General features: G+C 45.4%; 1 protein-coding gene across 1 annotated transcript; it reads right to left on the bottom strand.

The window, feature by feature from the left end:
* Nucleotides 1–525: 525 nt before the first annotated feature.
* LOC136110047 (myeloperoxidase-like) lies at nt 526–12,864 on the bottom strand. Its single transcript, XM_065853204.1, has 13 exons — nt 12,768–12,864; nt 12,100–12,196; nt 11,157–11,332; nt 10,423–10,546; nt 8,534–8,663; nt 7,494–7,694; nt 7,088–7,403; nt 5,943–6,103; nt 5,279–5,531; nt 3,707–3,877; nt 2,624–2,861; nt 1,878–2,095; nt 526–566 (listed from the first exon to the last, which is right to left on the bottom strand). Exons 1-13 carry the CDS (start codon nt 12,862–12,864, stop codon nt 526–528), a joined length of 2,223 nt encoding a protein of 740 aa, XP_065709276.1.
* Nucleotides 12,865–15,356: the final 2,492 nt, after the last annotated feature.

Raw genomic sequence — 15,356 nt, 5'->3', positions numbered from 1 at the left:
GATTTAAAGAAAAGATGTCTCTAGGCTTCAAGGTGCAGCTGTCATTCATTCTCTAGCATCTTCAAAGACTGAAAGACTCAACGCTAACTGGAGACATCCCATACAGTTTATGCGCTTGTGCAAAACAAGAAGGAGATAAGGAAAGTTTTGATAAACAGTACACAAACTTGCTAATTGCTGAGCAAGTACAAAGGGTAAGGAATTTGATTTTGAAATGTAAGCACCCCAGCTTCCAGATTTGACACCACTTCGAGGACTGGAAATAAAAAGTTTCTCTTGATTTTGCCTTTAGAGAGTCAGAAAGCATCCAGCACCTAACTGAGTCTTGCAAACCTCTGAGTGTGACAATAAAACATCGTCAACAAAGAGTTACATTAATGGAAACTTTTACAAATTAATGACATAAAAATCACAGTACAGCAAATAAAACAATAGATGGAGTCTTGAGCTCCTCTCTGGAAATCACATGCTGAGGTTCAGTCAGCTGAGCGTGATGCGGTTTCCCAGAGCAGCTCAGTGCCACCGTTAGGAGTTTCCAGCGCTGGTCTGATGGGCAGGATTGGAAACTGTCAATGAAGAAAAAGCCACTGAGAGGCAGCAAGTTTTTCCTGGGCACAACATTTCTCCCCACATTTTTATTTGACTTCATAGTTTAAAATAGTCACCGGTTAATGGGTAACTGAGTACCAGGTCATCCCTGTATCCTTGTACCTCTGAGACACTGCGGCGCTTCCAGCCTTGCACCTCCGGTGACCTAACATCAGACAGCCCTTCAGATGAGCGTTTGTGGGCAATTTCTTGGCACTTGAAAAGGTTACACTTTTAGCAGTTGCTTTTTAACACCCTGGGATGTCATTGTCTCTGGGCTTTGCAAACATAGTTCGGCTTCCTCTCAGACTGGTGATAAAAGAGCCACAGGAAGCAACTCAGCAAATTTTAGCGACTGTAAGACTAAGTTAAGAGAAGAAATCAGGAAGCCTCTATTGCTTAGAGAGAAGGCGAGCATCAGCTGGACTCTATTCCTAAAGAATGGGGTGAAATCACCATAGTTTAGCCTTTATATTAAATGTAAGTATCTTTCTTGAACCACAGTTAATCGAACTCAAATCCAGTACAAGATGATTTGTGGTCTGTATCTTACAGAAGGACAGAGTGGGTGATTTGCAGGCATTACGATCACCTATAAATGGGTTGCCAGAAGGAAAAATTCAATCCAGCCCATATTTCTCAGGGCATACCTGTCTTCTCTCTACATTATTGACAGCTGGGAGAGCCCATGCCAAAAACATATCAGTAGGAGGACACAAATAGTTCCTCATGTCATATGTGAGGACACCGTTTTACTGTCTTTCAGGATGCGGCACATCGTAATTGCTGACTATGCCTATTAAACTACTGGTGTGTCAGGCTACACAGTCCCAGAACAACTCCAGATATACCTTAAAATGCTTCAAAACTCTAGGGAAGGCAAGGGGAGAGCAGGGGCTTGGGCCCTCAAAGTAAGAGTTTGGAGCAAGTTGGCTAATTCCATTTGTTTCCTTCATGCACGCTCTTCCTGTGAAGGAACACTCCAGTTGTCCTGGGACAAGGTGCTTAGAGAAGGACATGTTCACAAGGACCAGAACAGAATGGATTTTCAGGGATTTCCTGTCTAGTTGAGGAGGAGATGCTGGCTACTAAGGGATGATGAAGGTGATGGATTGCAAGGAGACGAGGCCAACAGTGCATCTGCCTCCAGTGGTGTCTGAGTGGATGGTCAAGGTCATTTTGGGGCAGAGTCACTGTGACAACCTTAATTCTTTTATTTCTTTAGGTGCACAAAAGTCTGACCTTGTAGGAGATCTATTATTTTTGTCAGACCACAGACAACAATGTACCTTTTGTGCTGCTCTCAGTCTCGTCTTTCCAGGGTGAGAGGTCGAGGGCTTCAATCTCCCGGCAGTCAACGAAGTCCTCAGGGTAACTGTTGACCTTGAACACATCCCTGGGTATCTTTTTGATGCGGGTATTGTCACAAATCACCCTTGACAGTGAGATTTGTCTCAGTGCACCCAGCTGCCATGGAGTGAAAACTCCTGGGTTTTCCCACCAGAACCTGTAAAGACATTTTCAGAAGCTTATAGTCTTATAGTCTACTTGAAGGTGTGTCGTGCTGGTTAGTTGCCAAGATGGGAATCTGGCCAAGGTAAGTCTCTGCTCAGATCTGCCTTGATACCTCAGGTAGCAGGAACACCTCTTTGGAAAGAGGTTTCTCCAGGCGTGGCCAGGTCTGGATGCTGTGACTCATGTGCAGAGATCCTGCCTCTCGCACACAGCATCGCCAGGCTGCGGGAGGCAGTCACTGATCCTCCCCTCCTGCACCCTGGGAGCAAACGTCACCTCAGGCAGTGACTACTGCAGATCACCCATGGCCTGGGGCTGGCGAACCCCTACCATATGGGTCTGTTGGAATGAACTGAAAAAAAGAGCCCTTTGACAACTGGGGCTAAAACTGAGGTGTGAGCCTTGCTGGGAGCATTCACTGGCATGTTGGAGATGGGCTGGATTAGTGTGCCACATGAAATGTCAGCATATTTTTCCTTAATCAATGCCATGGGGAAGGTTTGCTCCCAGATCTGCATACCTGTCCCCATCACGCAGGTTCCTGAACTGGGTGCCAATGATGCAGGCCAGGAGAGGTCCAACTCTGCCCTGGGCAACAAAGGGTTCTGAGATTGCCCCAATCCAGATGTCAATATTCTCTGGTGTCCCATACAAGTCCATTAACTTCTTGGCCAGCTTGGAGTTGCCTAGCACCGTAGAGAATTCATCTACATTTTGAGGCTGGGAGAGCCCACAGAAGCGCCTCCAGGCATTGTAACCTGCAAAAGCAGAAACAGCACCTGATCAGGACCTGTGTCTCATCACCGTCTGCCTGGGCTCAGGAGCTAAATAGACACCTTGGCCCATGAGTAACGTCTGCTTCTTCTCATGGGATTAGAGGATCTGGGAGACATTATTGCCTAGGTAGAGGCAGTCACAACAAATGCCATGGTTTCCAAGATCTTTGTTGTGTGCACACATTAAACTAACAATTTGGGTGATCTTTGCATGTGACTTGAGGTTCATTGTATCCTGTTGGTTAGAGCTACCTAGTGCTGAGGGTGAATGCAGCGGTCCTTGCAGTTTTGGGAAGAAAAATTTCTAGGATCAAAGTCCTAGAAAAAAGCAACATTTGACTGTGGTTAACCCAAGAGCACCTGTTCTTCTCCAGCGCCTGAGGGCAGTCATACCTGTGGGTGCAGGACACTTCTGTCAGAGCTCTGGGTTGTCTGAAGACACAAAATAAGCCTTGATGGGCAAAGAACAAAGCACGGATGGTCTGTCCAGCCCACGTGAAAGCTGAACTTGGTGTCTGTACCTTCTGTACCACTCATGCCCTCTCTTTGCAGTACACCTTTGTTTCTACCCCTCTTTAATACATTATCCCAGTGATCGTTTTTGCTTTCCAAGCCTTTCTCCTTGTCTTAAATCCCTCAGAAAAAGCTCTTTATAATACAGAGACATTGTCTTCCCTGAGTTCGACTGTCTACCCATCCTTCCCTCTCCAATAAAGGTACTGTTTCTTCCCATGGGTATGGAAAAAGCTTAGTACCTTCTTGGAACTACTATGAACAGCAGAGGAAAAGAATATTGTTCACAGGATGTGTGACTTGTGTCTTCTTACCTGGAAGGCCATGGTCTCTTCCCCGCTGCATGTTCAGGGCTGCTAGATCCAGACCCATTGTCTCTGTCTGCTCAAAAAGGTGGTTCTGCAACTCCTCAATGAGTAGTTGATTCTGTTTCATCAGTTTTGCGTGATCCACCACCATGCCCCGTATCAACGGGTCAATGCCACCTGCATTCATTGCAAAACAAGAAAAGACTTTCGGTATCACGTTGTAGCTATGATGGTCCCTTTTGTGCAGCTGGAACAGTGCTGCCTTAGATGTCTTTTCTACTCTGGGAGTGTGGAGTTCACCTATCTCCCTATTTCCATTTCAAGATACACTAGAGCATCTGTCCCTATCTGCATATGCCAGTAGATGAGGCCTCCCTTTAAATTCCTCACCCCTCACCATCCCTCGGCCTTCTCTTCCACAGCCCAAAATCCACTTGTTGTCCGCCAGGACCTCCAAGTCCGTTTTCACAGAACTGCTCCTTAGCCTGTCAGTCCGCAATATATACTGGTACCTGGGGTTCTGTCCAAGGTGTTAGGTTTTGCAACGGTTTTTGTTTATAATTAGCTATTAATTGAAAAATATTTATTAAAACATTAAATGCAGTGATAGAATCAATTCATGTCTGTTGTCTATATCTTTTTCATAGCCATGAAAAAGACAGTACTAGTAAAACACAGGAAAATTGGCTTCAGGTGTGTCTTTCAGTGTGTTTTCCATCATTATTTGGATAACTCATTTTAAAAGAGACATTTGTCTTCGTTGGAAAGATTAATGACTTCAGATAAGATAAGAGCAGGATCCCATAACTCCCTTTAGAGTCATTAAGAGAGACGGCTGCCACTAGGAAGCAATTAGTCTGCCTTAGCTCATTTAGGCTGGATGCATCACCCTCTGGCAATGCCTCCTAATTGCAGTGGGATATAGTAATTTGGACTGACGTGAATTTTGGCTGACTGACATTTGTGAGTTTTGTGCCTCCTGGGACAGCACGAGCAGTTGCACCATGTGAGTGAACGTGCAATGCTCACACTGTTTGTTCTCACTGGGCTGAGATGTTTGACAACTTCAGTTACATATTCTGGTTATTTACTGACATGTTTGGGATATGAATGCAATTATGGTGCAATTAATTGAGGAGGACAACACTGAAAAACTGTGTAAAAGAACCTACAGAACTTGATGTTGTGATGCAAAATCCTGCTCCAAAGCAGCTGCTTCTGCGGGAGCCGGTGCTTGATAACATTCTATGGTCACAGTATAACAGCACATCATTTTTGGCAGGGCTCCTCTGCCTGGGTGCAGTGCAGGAGCAGTGTCAGGCTGTGTTTGGAGACAGTTCTGCAGCTCTGTCCTGCCGCCCCACGTTTAGCAGAACACCGATTTGTCTGCAGCCCCTTGGGTACGCGCATCGTGAGCATCTTCCAAGCTGAATGGCACCGGGATTTGTGTGAGGCCAGTTAAATAAATGGAACTAAAGCAGTTTTTGGAGTCCAAGGCTCGTGTGTCTTACCTGCTGACCTCCACCTGTGTCTGCTTCAGGACCAGACCAGGACTTGCTGGCTCTCCCACGTTCTTACCTTCCATTATAATCCTCCATGTAGCACAAAAGGTCAAATGAAGAGGGACATGGGAGAATGAACCCAAAGGCTGAAAACTGTCATTCAAACGGGATACAAAAGGCTGTACTGATGTATGACCGAATCGGAAAGCCAAGGTAAAAACATTTGAGATTCTAGGATCCACACTCTCATTGTAGCCTCTGTACGAAGGGATCCACTTGCTGGTCTCCTTCCCAAGCAGAACTGGAAGGTAATCTCGGTATGTTATTATCTGGAAAAGCACAAAACCAGATCGTGTTGTCAGCAGCTGTAGCAGAAACGCCACCAGAGTGCAGAGCACGAACCTCGACCTCAGTCCAGTGACAGAATTCACAAGATCTTCAGAAAAAAGAGCTATGCCAATGGCATGAGTTTGGCATGACATATTAAAATTATTTAATACAATAAATAATGGATTAAAATTATATATTATCAGTTATTATAAATAATTGATAAATTGGTAAAATAATGGATAAAAAAGCTCTGTGTACCCATGCTATCTCATATGGATCATCCATATTCGAAAGTTTTCAGCTCCCAGAAAGAACTCCAGTAGATCTGCGAAGCATTATTTTCTTCCTTTTCCTGGAGCAAAACGCATTTCTAAGCATGCAGGTAATAACTGGTCAGCAGTGACCGGTACCTGGTTTATGGCAGCTACAATCTTTCGGCTCTCTTGGTAAAGCTTTTCTCCATCCCAGTGAGGATTCACTTTGCTCAGCTCCCTGACCAGGCGGTTGTGTTCTCGCAGAAAGACGGTGTGCAGCGCAGAAAGCCCCAGGTTTTCAGTCACCCGTTTATCACCTACAAATGAAAATAATTTAGGGATTTTGTAAACTGCTTTTTATTTTGGCAGGTTCTTGTGTTAGGACAGATGAGTAACAACTTACAGTGTTCCCGGCAGTAACGTTCATGGTTAAGCTTCCTAGCGGTCGTTATTTGTGCCAGAGATTCCTTACCAGCACAGACAGAACATTCTCTCTGTCCAAACCATTTAGCCAAAACCATTGGAGAAGTGGATTTTGGCAAGTTAAACTATATTGCACATGGTTGTGAAGCAGTTGTAAATGTCTTGTTCTGTGAAAATCCCATGTCTGCCTTCATTTCCTCCCTCAAGGACAGAGTCTTCTTTTACATTAGCACTGTGAATATTTGCGTTTGAAAATCTGTCTCAGTTCACCCAAGTTGTGAGCACCTCTGAGAGGTCTGTGGATGTGTCTTCAGTCTTATGACTAACTTCACAAGCTTCAGATTTATAATATTTTTAAAATATGGTGTCTATGATAGATTACTTCCTATTTTAAATATTTCTGTGTTTGATTTAGTTTGTTTAAATTGCAGACAAACTTCTAGGCTTTTCTTCTGATGTAAGTTGGGATATCTGAAGTATGAAAAATTTAGAATGTGGTGTCAGGGAGAGTTATTCACTGAATCGATTAAGAGCATTTAATTGTCAGTATTGATTTGGTTTAAAAACAGATGGTGAATTCTAGGCAGGAGGGGAAAAAGTCACTGAGAAGTTTTAAACACTGATGGTTATTCTATTGAAAATTTCTCCTAACTTTGAAAATACTTTTTAAAGGGAGGATGATTTGCTGTAACTCTTTTGGAAATTAAAATGAAATAATTTTCACATGTGATTAAACAATTATTATTCTTTTTTCATTTGGAGGAGGGCCCTTCATATCTTACAGCACCTCATAAAAATATTCAGGGACATCAGACACCTGACCATAATGATCCTCTTTGAATTCATGCACTGAAAACTGCCCCACAGATGCACCTTACCTGCTTTAAAACAGGGGATGTTCATGCTCTTGTTGGTGAGAACACAAACACTTTTCGTTGTGTTCTCAAAGGGCAATAATTCCAGCCCTTTGTCGGTAAAATTCTGGTTCACAGCCATCAAACCCAGGTGGTTTGTCTGATTTCTAAGACTCTTTGCCACGGAGTCTTCGCTGCCGTACACGGTGCTGGCGTCGAGGAAGGAGGTGATGGCATTGATCTGCTCGCGGGTGAACGTCCCGGGGTTGCAGACGGACGCCGACTGGACAAACGGCATGCAGGAGTTCGACCTCAGCATCCGTGGGTCATCAGGGGGAAACTAGAGCAAGCAAAGATACGTGACGCCTCGGAAAATCGTGTGGTTTTATCTTCACTGTCTTAGTGTGGGATGGAATGAAAGTCAAGGTACCTTAATGGGGAAGCAAGGGGAGTTGAAGGCACAGTCGTTCTCGCAGTGGAGCGCTGGGCTCGCTCCTGCGCCGCTGGCAGGGGACAAGTCAATGTCGTGGTCGACCCACTGGCCCCAGTGCATGAGGACGAGAGAGAACTCTTGATCTTGAGTGATGTTCTTGTTGGCTGTGAGAGCAATTTCGTTCGACACTTTTCGAACCTGCAGAAAATCCAAATGAAAATGCATGTGACTATACCCCGGTGGATTTACCTCTCAGTGTAATCAGGCCCGAGATGATGAAGAAATTTTATACACCGAGGGTGGTGAGAGCCTGGCCCAGGTTGGGCAGAGAGGTGGTGGATGAACCATCCCTGGAGACATCCCAGGCCAGGCTGGACGGGGCTCTGAGCAACCTGAGCTGGTGAAGATGTCCCTGTCATGGCAGGGGTGGGACCAGATGAAGGTCCCTTCCAGCCCAAACTACTCTATGATTCTATGATAATACTGACTGTGAGATCATGCATAACATGATCTCATATAAACTCAACAGTTAATTATGGCATTAAACAGACCCATACTATTCCCCAGTTCTATCAAAGCAGATATGGTAAGTAGCATCCTCTTGACTCCACAGTCAAGCAGCCATGCCCAGTTTCATGGAAATGTTTCTACAGCTGAAACTGGTGAATGTGCACACGTCACATCCAGACAGTCAAGAAGATGTCTGAGGAACACCCAAGCTTTATGGTTTGTAAAAACTTCCTGGTGTATCTGAACACACTGTGGTGCTGCCTGCGTCAGACCTTGGGATGCAAACTTCTGAAAATATTACGCCATCTCACACTTTGCTTAGTGAAGTATTCACAACATTTTTACTCATTTTGGTCTCCAACAAAAAATACCACCCCCAACCATAGATCAGTTGGAGGAAACAAACCTCAAATTAGAGGAAAAGATCAGGCAATTTATATTCTGTCTGTTGCCACTGTTTCGTTTCTGATGGATGTGGCGAGGGCAGTGTCCACTACTGTTATCTGGACAAGAACAGCAGTTCTCACCAGGGGCAGTGGAAATCCATGGTAGAGCTTTCCTTCTGTTGCTCCTCTGGGCACGGACACTCCATCCTCGTACTCTGCTGGGAGCCAGCGGGCAAACGCGCGGTTCGAGGAGCCCAGGTGGGAGCGCTTTCTGGAGCATCGCGTGGAGGAAAGCAAACACAGGATCATTTCAGAAACAAACAGGCTTGTAGGGACTAATGTTTTACAGCCCTTTAATCCTCCACTAACAGAGCCGATAGCCAGAAAACACTGAGAAATAAATAATACCAATATTATTACTGTAGAAAAATATGAACTTTTTTTTTTTTTACCTTAAGAAAAGATTCCTCATGCTGTTATATTAATTTTATTTAGTGTTTAAATCTCTGCAGCACTTCTGCCTCCACTGCTGCTCCACACCCAACCACAGCCTCACGGCAGGGCCATCACCAGCTGTCGGGGCGGCCTTGCCGTTGTCCAGCTGAGGGCTGGGAGCCTCCAAGAGTGAAGATTCTCCAGGGACCTCCAGGAAGCTTTTCTTCATGTTCAAGACAGAACCTTTCAACCTGCAGCTCTGGCCACTTATTGTCTTGACTCATACTGCTCAGAAGAATTTGAATCAGTAAACTCAGCAACACTCATTCAGAAGAACAAGAATGCGGGTTGAGCCAATGATATGTGGCCCTGGGGACACAGAGACACAGGCTATTTTGGGGAAACCAGTTTCTGAATATCAACTGGTGAACAGCAACTTTCTGCGCTTAAGCTCTTAAACCCATAAAACCTGGGTAATAACCTGCCTGTACTGAAAAAGGGGTGCTATACCCAGAAATTACAGCAGTGTGCTGTGAAATAAGAGCGTGCTCTAGAGCAATTGCCGCACCATAGCTGAAGCAATTCCATCAAATTTTAGGAGCCCAGTTCACCACAGCTCTTGTTTTAGCTGCTGTTACTGTCCTTACAGGACAAGCGCCTCGTTGTCTCACTGGCAGCCCACTACACTAGGAAGCCAAAGGATGACCGTACCCCCTCCTCATGGACATTGCTGTCCTTGGGGAGCTGAAGGCTCTGGGGTCTGTGAAGGTGCAGACTGACTGTAACACCAGCACCGTGAGCTCCCTGCACGTGTGCTATGTCTTCACATCTGGCACATCTGCTTCATGGCAGATGCACATTGGATGTGAGTCCCACTCAGACCTGGGGGCTGGAGTCAGCACATTAGGCAGCAAATCTGCAGCAGGACAGGACAGAGAGCCTTGACTTCCCAGTATTAGGCTACAATTTTTGCCATCTTCTGGTCAAAAAAAAAACAAAAGAAAAGCTAACAAGGAAATAAATAAAGGTATGATCCCAGGTTTGACCCAGGGGGAAGCTGCGTGCAAAAAGCTGAAGAGTTCATTTTTTTCAGATTATGGCTATACAATACATGAAGATAGAAGAGCCAAGAACTGGTGTCTTATTTACTTCCCATCCTTATGCACCACAACAGTGGCCACACAGATATGTTGACAGCTGAATATTTTCATATGAACCAGCCTGGGGAAATCAGTATTACCTGTGCTACAGGAAAGTGGAAGGGGGGTTTCCTGGAGCCTCGAGCTGAGCGAGACACCATCTGTCATAGCCCCCAAATCTGCTTTCCTCACCCTTTCACTGCCCCCTGCCCCAAGAAGTTCCTTCCTTCATTCAAAGCAGCACATGGAGCAATGGGCTCCAGTCTGAAGTTTTCAAGAAATGACATATTTTTCCTGCCAGGCATGGGTAGAAATGAAACATCTATTACAGGCACCACTAAAATGAGCCTTTCACTCTTGTTGCCCTGTTAAGAGGTACTTACTTACACAAAAGACCTTAAGCCATCTATCCTGAGTCAAAGTACAAGACTCTCCTTGTCCACATGCAAATCCTACCTGTTGTTGCACTCCCCAGTAATGGTCCGGTAAGTGTCATGCTCTGGGCACTTAATGGAGTGAATCTGGTAGTCACAGCCTGTTTCTTTGGCGATCATCTTCTTCTGTTTTCTGTCTAGTAGGTCTGCAAGAGCAACCATACAAAATAACACCTGCTCTTAGTTTTATTTTATCGTCTCTGTATTCTACGTCAACATTAGAGTCAGAGCAGTGGATATATAACATCTGGATTTGAATTGTTAATTTGGTGCCTGAACCCTCTTGTGGATCAGCTCTCAGCTCTGGGCTACGGAAACTGGGTTGCCATGGAACGACTTTCCAGGGAAAACATAGGGAATGTCATCACCAGCAATGTTTTACCCTAGGCTGGGATCAAAACTATGGGCATGCAGAGCAGTAGGACCTGGGCAGGTCCTGCGGGGACCAGAAGTGGAAGATGAGCTGCTGTTGTCAGCGGTCTCTCCTGGCATTCAGCACGTTTTGTCCCACATTTATCACACTCATTGTTAGGCTGATTTTGTCATCGCAGATGTGAGACGGACACTACCAAGGAAACACCAGGCGGTCTGGTCTGCCTCTGAGCATGCTTGGAGTCTGCTCACCTGGGGCTGCTGTGGGGAAGGGTTTTATCACCAGTTGTGGGGATTATGGCACAGCTGCTCCCTGACAATCCCGCTGTGGTACCTTTTCTGCTCTTAGCTGTTTGTAACACATTTTGGTCTAAACCACATTACCTGTAACATTGAATCTGCAGTTCCCAGAGAGATGCAGCTTTTCTTTGAGGAGCTGCAAAGTAGTTTCCAAGTAATCAGCAGCACGGACTGCAGATCTGGTTCTTCCTACTGGATCCTTTAGGTGCTTCAGGAAATCCATTGGGTTGGCAAGCTTTTCCACTAGATTTTTCTTTAGGCTGAACATAAAAAGGTCCCATGAAGTGCCTTCTCTGCAATCAGACCTCTGTCATGGCTGGGTGTACTTAGAACAGCACTGCTGGGCCCAGGCAGGCTCTGCTCACCCAGGACCAGCTGCTCGTCAGCTTTGCACACCATCTCAGACAGATTTTGGCAAAAAAAATCATTGTGATCCTCTATTTCAACTTTGCATTACGTCCTTGTCACAATAATTTTGTTATGTCATGTGAAAAGCTGGAAAACTGAGTTTTTCAGTGACTGGATTAAATTTTACATTTAGTACGTCATATGTTCTGTGACCAGAGAGACAACCTCGGTCCTGTCGCTTCTCTTCCTGGCCCCATGGCTCTTTCTTGCACAATGAAAAGCCTCCTGCAGGTTGGGTGGAGAGACCCTCCTCCCCAGAGCACCCTGGAACCAGCCTTTTGGAACAACACACAGGGGGACACGAGGGTTCTGAATCCCACTGAAACTCCTTTGTGGCAGGGTGCTCATCTGCCTCATGCCTGTGGTCCCTCCAGACAAGGGCAGAACTTCAGCAGCCAGGAGAGGACTCAACATCTGTTCACCATGACCACTATGGACTTCTGAGAGTTGCCCATGGCAGCGCAGATGAGGAGACAATAGCTGCGGGTTCTCTCTAACTACAACAGGGAGAGCCCTTGAACAAAGACATCTCCATAATGCATTGGAAAACACAAGAAACACACATATATTTTGTCCTATTTCCTGGAAGTGTTGAGGCTCTCATGCAAAAAGGACTCACCTTTCTCGGGCATGTAAATACTCTGAGTCCACCAGCCGCCTGGCTTCACTGATGATGCTCAGAAGATACGAGTCTGACAGCACCTTTGAGTTCTCTGCTAAACAAAAAAGAAGAAAAAGCAGAAATTGAGGATACTTTGCAATGTACACCAGGAGCTACACATCCCACCCCATTGCTGGGTGCTGAGGTGATTTACACACGGTTCCCACTGTGTTTGGTGCTGCCTGGACACCTTTATCTCTGCTCCTTGCTCATCTGCTTCAGCTGCTGAGGTCCTGAAAGTCACAGGACAAGAAGCGATTGTAAACTGGTAGTAGTTTATTATTATTATCCATTTCACAGAACTGGTTCTGGTGGCTGTGAGAGGCTTTTAGGGAGTTATTTTTCACCCTTATTTTTGAAGCTATTCTCCCCTGTAAGAAAGGACATGCACATAGGAGGCAGAATACATGACACAGGCTCCCTGTCATCAAAGGATCCAGTGCCTGGACAACCTGCTGGTTCAATAGACAATTCAAGTTTCTTAGGCGTTGACTTCATTGTTTGTGAATATATCTACAGGATATTTCAATTTTATGTTGGAGATATATCTAATTAGGAACTCAGGTTGAATTTTGACCCACACCCTTACACACATGGTAGCAGCAGAATGAGAAACAGAAACTTACTAGTTATTGAAGAGTCCAGCGCTCCAAATAAGCAGAGAGTGATGATGGATCCTAAGAGAGTAATTCTTGATTTTATGCCTAGAGAGAAATTCAACATAAATCTGCTGAATGGACAGGGCTTCACTGGGTCATCAGAACAGACTGACAGGTTTGGTTTGAATATTTGTTTTGGAATCTAGGAAAAAATAGAGCATCCCTCTGATCAGGCTGGCAGGTGTGACTCTGGCTGGGGAGGCTGGAGTTGCAGGTGTTGGCAGGACACAGGGACATAGAATCAGGGAATCATTTTGGTTGGAAAAGATCCTCAGGATCATGGAGTCCACCCATAACCCACCCCTGGCACTGCCCCATGTCCCTGAGAACCTCATGTCCGTCTGTCCAGCCCTCCAGGGATGGTGACTCCAGCACTGCCCTGGGCAGCCTGTTCCAATGCCCCACAGCCCTTTGGGGAAGAAATTGTTCCCCACATCCAACCTCAACCTCCCCTGGTGCAACTTGAGGCCGTTTCCTCTGCTCCTGGCGCTTGTTCCTGGGGAGCAGAGCCCGACCCCCCTGGCTCCAAGCTCCTTTCAGGCAGTTCAGAGATCAGAAGGTCTCCCCTCAGCTCCTGTTCTCCAGCTGAACCCCCCAGTTCATCCCTGTTTCGTGAAATGTTCAGTAAACTGGGCTGGGTAATTGTCAAGGAGGGAACAGCCAGGTGTAGTCCAGGCTTAGGGGATGTAGACCATTTACAACCTGTGGAAATTCTTCAACCATCTTCATAGGGACTGAGGGCTGCTTATTCTTTGCAATCTTGCAGGCTATTGCTACTTGAGGCAAGGAAGCTGTCCTTGCTTCACATACAGGGGAAGAAGGAAGTATGAAGGACAACCAGCTCCTAACACTCTGTCTCCTCATCTCCCTGGGCTCACCCGTGGAATGCAATAATACCCATGCCAGAAATATCAAAACAGTCAAATACAGATATAAAATTTAAAAAGCCGCTGATCTTACCTGCCATCTCCGCAGAGCTGGTAGGACTGGGAAACAAGCCAGCCCTTTATAGCATCCATGCCAGGGCAGAAATTAGCTGGGTCTGACCTGGGTGTGGCCAGAAAGGGAGAAACCAGGACCAGATTATGCCAAGAGGAAATATCTGCTGGTTTGCTTCCCTGGATTAGGCAGAAAGGTGCACTCCATTCCTTCTGAGTAAATATTGACTTCCTTTCTGACAAGCCAGAATAAAGGCACATGTTTATTTTCTACAAGTGAAAGTATAAGCTTAATTTTATGGTGGTAAAAGATGATACAGAAATTTGGTTTCTTTTTCCCTGTTGGTTGGCACATCTGATGGTTTGAGAAGACAGAAATGGGTCGGTTTGCCAACCTGCATTTGTGGAGTGCACTGAGGTCCAAATACAGCACATCTGAATGGTGGACCTACCAAAATTTCCTGGATATCCAGGAAAACCAAAGTTTTGTCCATTTGATATTTCTTAGTGAGATTGTTTGTGTAATTAAATAATAGGCAGATCATCAGTGATTTGGAAATGTATATAAAATAAGTGCTGAGTATATAAAATCACTGCTGATCACTGTGGATGACAAGGACTGGATGGAGAATGAGGCAGCTGCACAGAGCAAGTTCGAGCTGTCTCCAGTTAAATCATATTTGTAGTAATATGGACAGTCACAATGTTACATCTGTGCAAATAAGAACAGGGCAGAGGTACAAAATGGGAGACTGCAACCTGAAATATCCAGAAACGAGCAAAGTATTGGGTCAGCTGTGGACTTCAACATGGATTACAACAGTTTTACACTCAGAAAAAGGGCTGTATTTCAGTGGACAAACGGGAAGGCAGCTGTTTGAACATCTGTCAGTCTGATCACTAAAGACAATGCTGAGTTTTTACTTACAGTCAGTCATGTAAATCTCAAAAGATTAGGTATCCAAACCTTCCTACTGTTTAAATATTTTCACAGTTCGTATTCAGAAAAAATAAATAGAAAGAAATATGGGAAAGGAAACTGCTAACAAACATCCATGATTTCAAATCTTAAAAAAAAAAGTGAAGATTGGGTTTTCAGAAGCTGAAAATACAATGTCAATATTTCTCCCCTAAAAAGAAACTCCAATCCAGGAGTAGAAGCTGTCTCCAGCATCAGAGGGACGCTGATCCCTCTGGCAGGCGCTCTGCCTTGTCCATCCAGCTTTCTGCCTGCAAAATGCACATAAGCAGAAATCCGGGTACCTGAAAGGTGTTTGTTCTGGTTTTTTTGTACCTTTGACACGAACCATTGCAATTGCTTTAGTGCAGTCCTGGTTGCCCCTGGTGCAGGGACACCGTCTGCATTAGAGGGTGAGCACCATCCCCTGTGGGTGGCCCAATGCTGCTCCCAAGGTTGCAGCACCTGCCATGCAAACGTTGGGTTAACTTTACATGTGTCCTACCAGTGACTGGGGCCTGGGTGTGAGTGCAGGACCCAGGGCTTCCATGTGTCCACAGGCAAGGTGTCCCATGTCCCCTCCAACTAGGATTTATGGTGGTTTTGCGCAATATTTTGAGCTTCAAGAGAAACCGGTGTATCCTGCCCTCTAAGGCTGAT

This window comes from Patagioenas fasciata, chromosome 19, assembly GCF_037038585.1.
Source record: "Patagioenas fasciata isolate bPatFas1 chromosome 19, bPatFas1.hap1, whole genome shotgun sequence".
Classification (NCBI taxonomy): Eukaryota; Metazoa; Chordata; class Aves; order Columbiformes; family Columbidae; genus Patagioenas; species Patagioenas fasciata.
This window is presented reverse-complemented; position numbering and strand designations above follow the sequence as displayed.

What these genes read in the sequence shown, in the direction of transcription:
- LOC136110047 (XM_065853204.1), bottom strand. Translation starts at nt 12,864, where the DNA reads ATGTTGAATTTCTCTCTAGGCATAAAATCAAGAATTACTCTCTTAGGA. An exon ending in ACTGGGGAGTGCAACAACAG is followed by an intron (nt 8,664 to 10,422) that starts GTAGGATTTGCA and finishes GCGATGCTCCAG; the next exon opens with AAAGCGCTCCCACCTGGGCT. An exon ending in CATCCCCTGTTTTAAAGCAG is followed by an intron (nt 6,104 to 7,087) that starts GTAAGGTGCATC and finishes TTTCATTTGTAG; the next exon opens with GTGATAAACGGGTGACTGAA.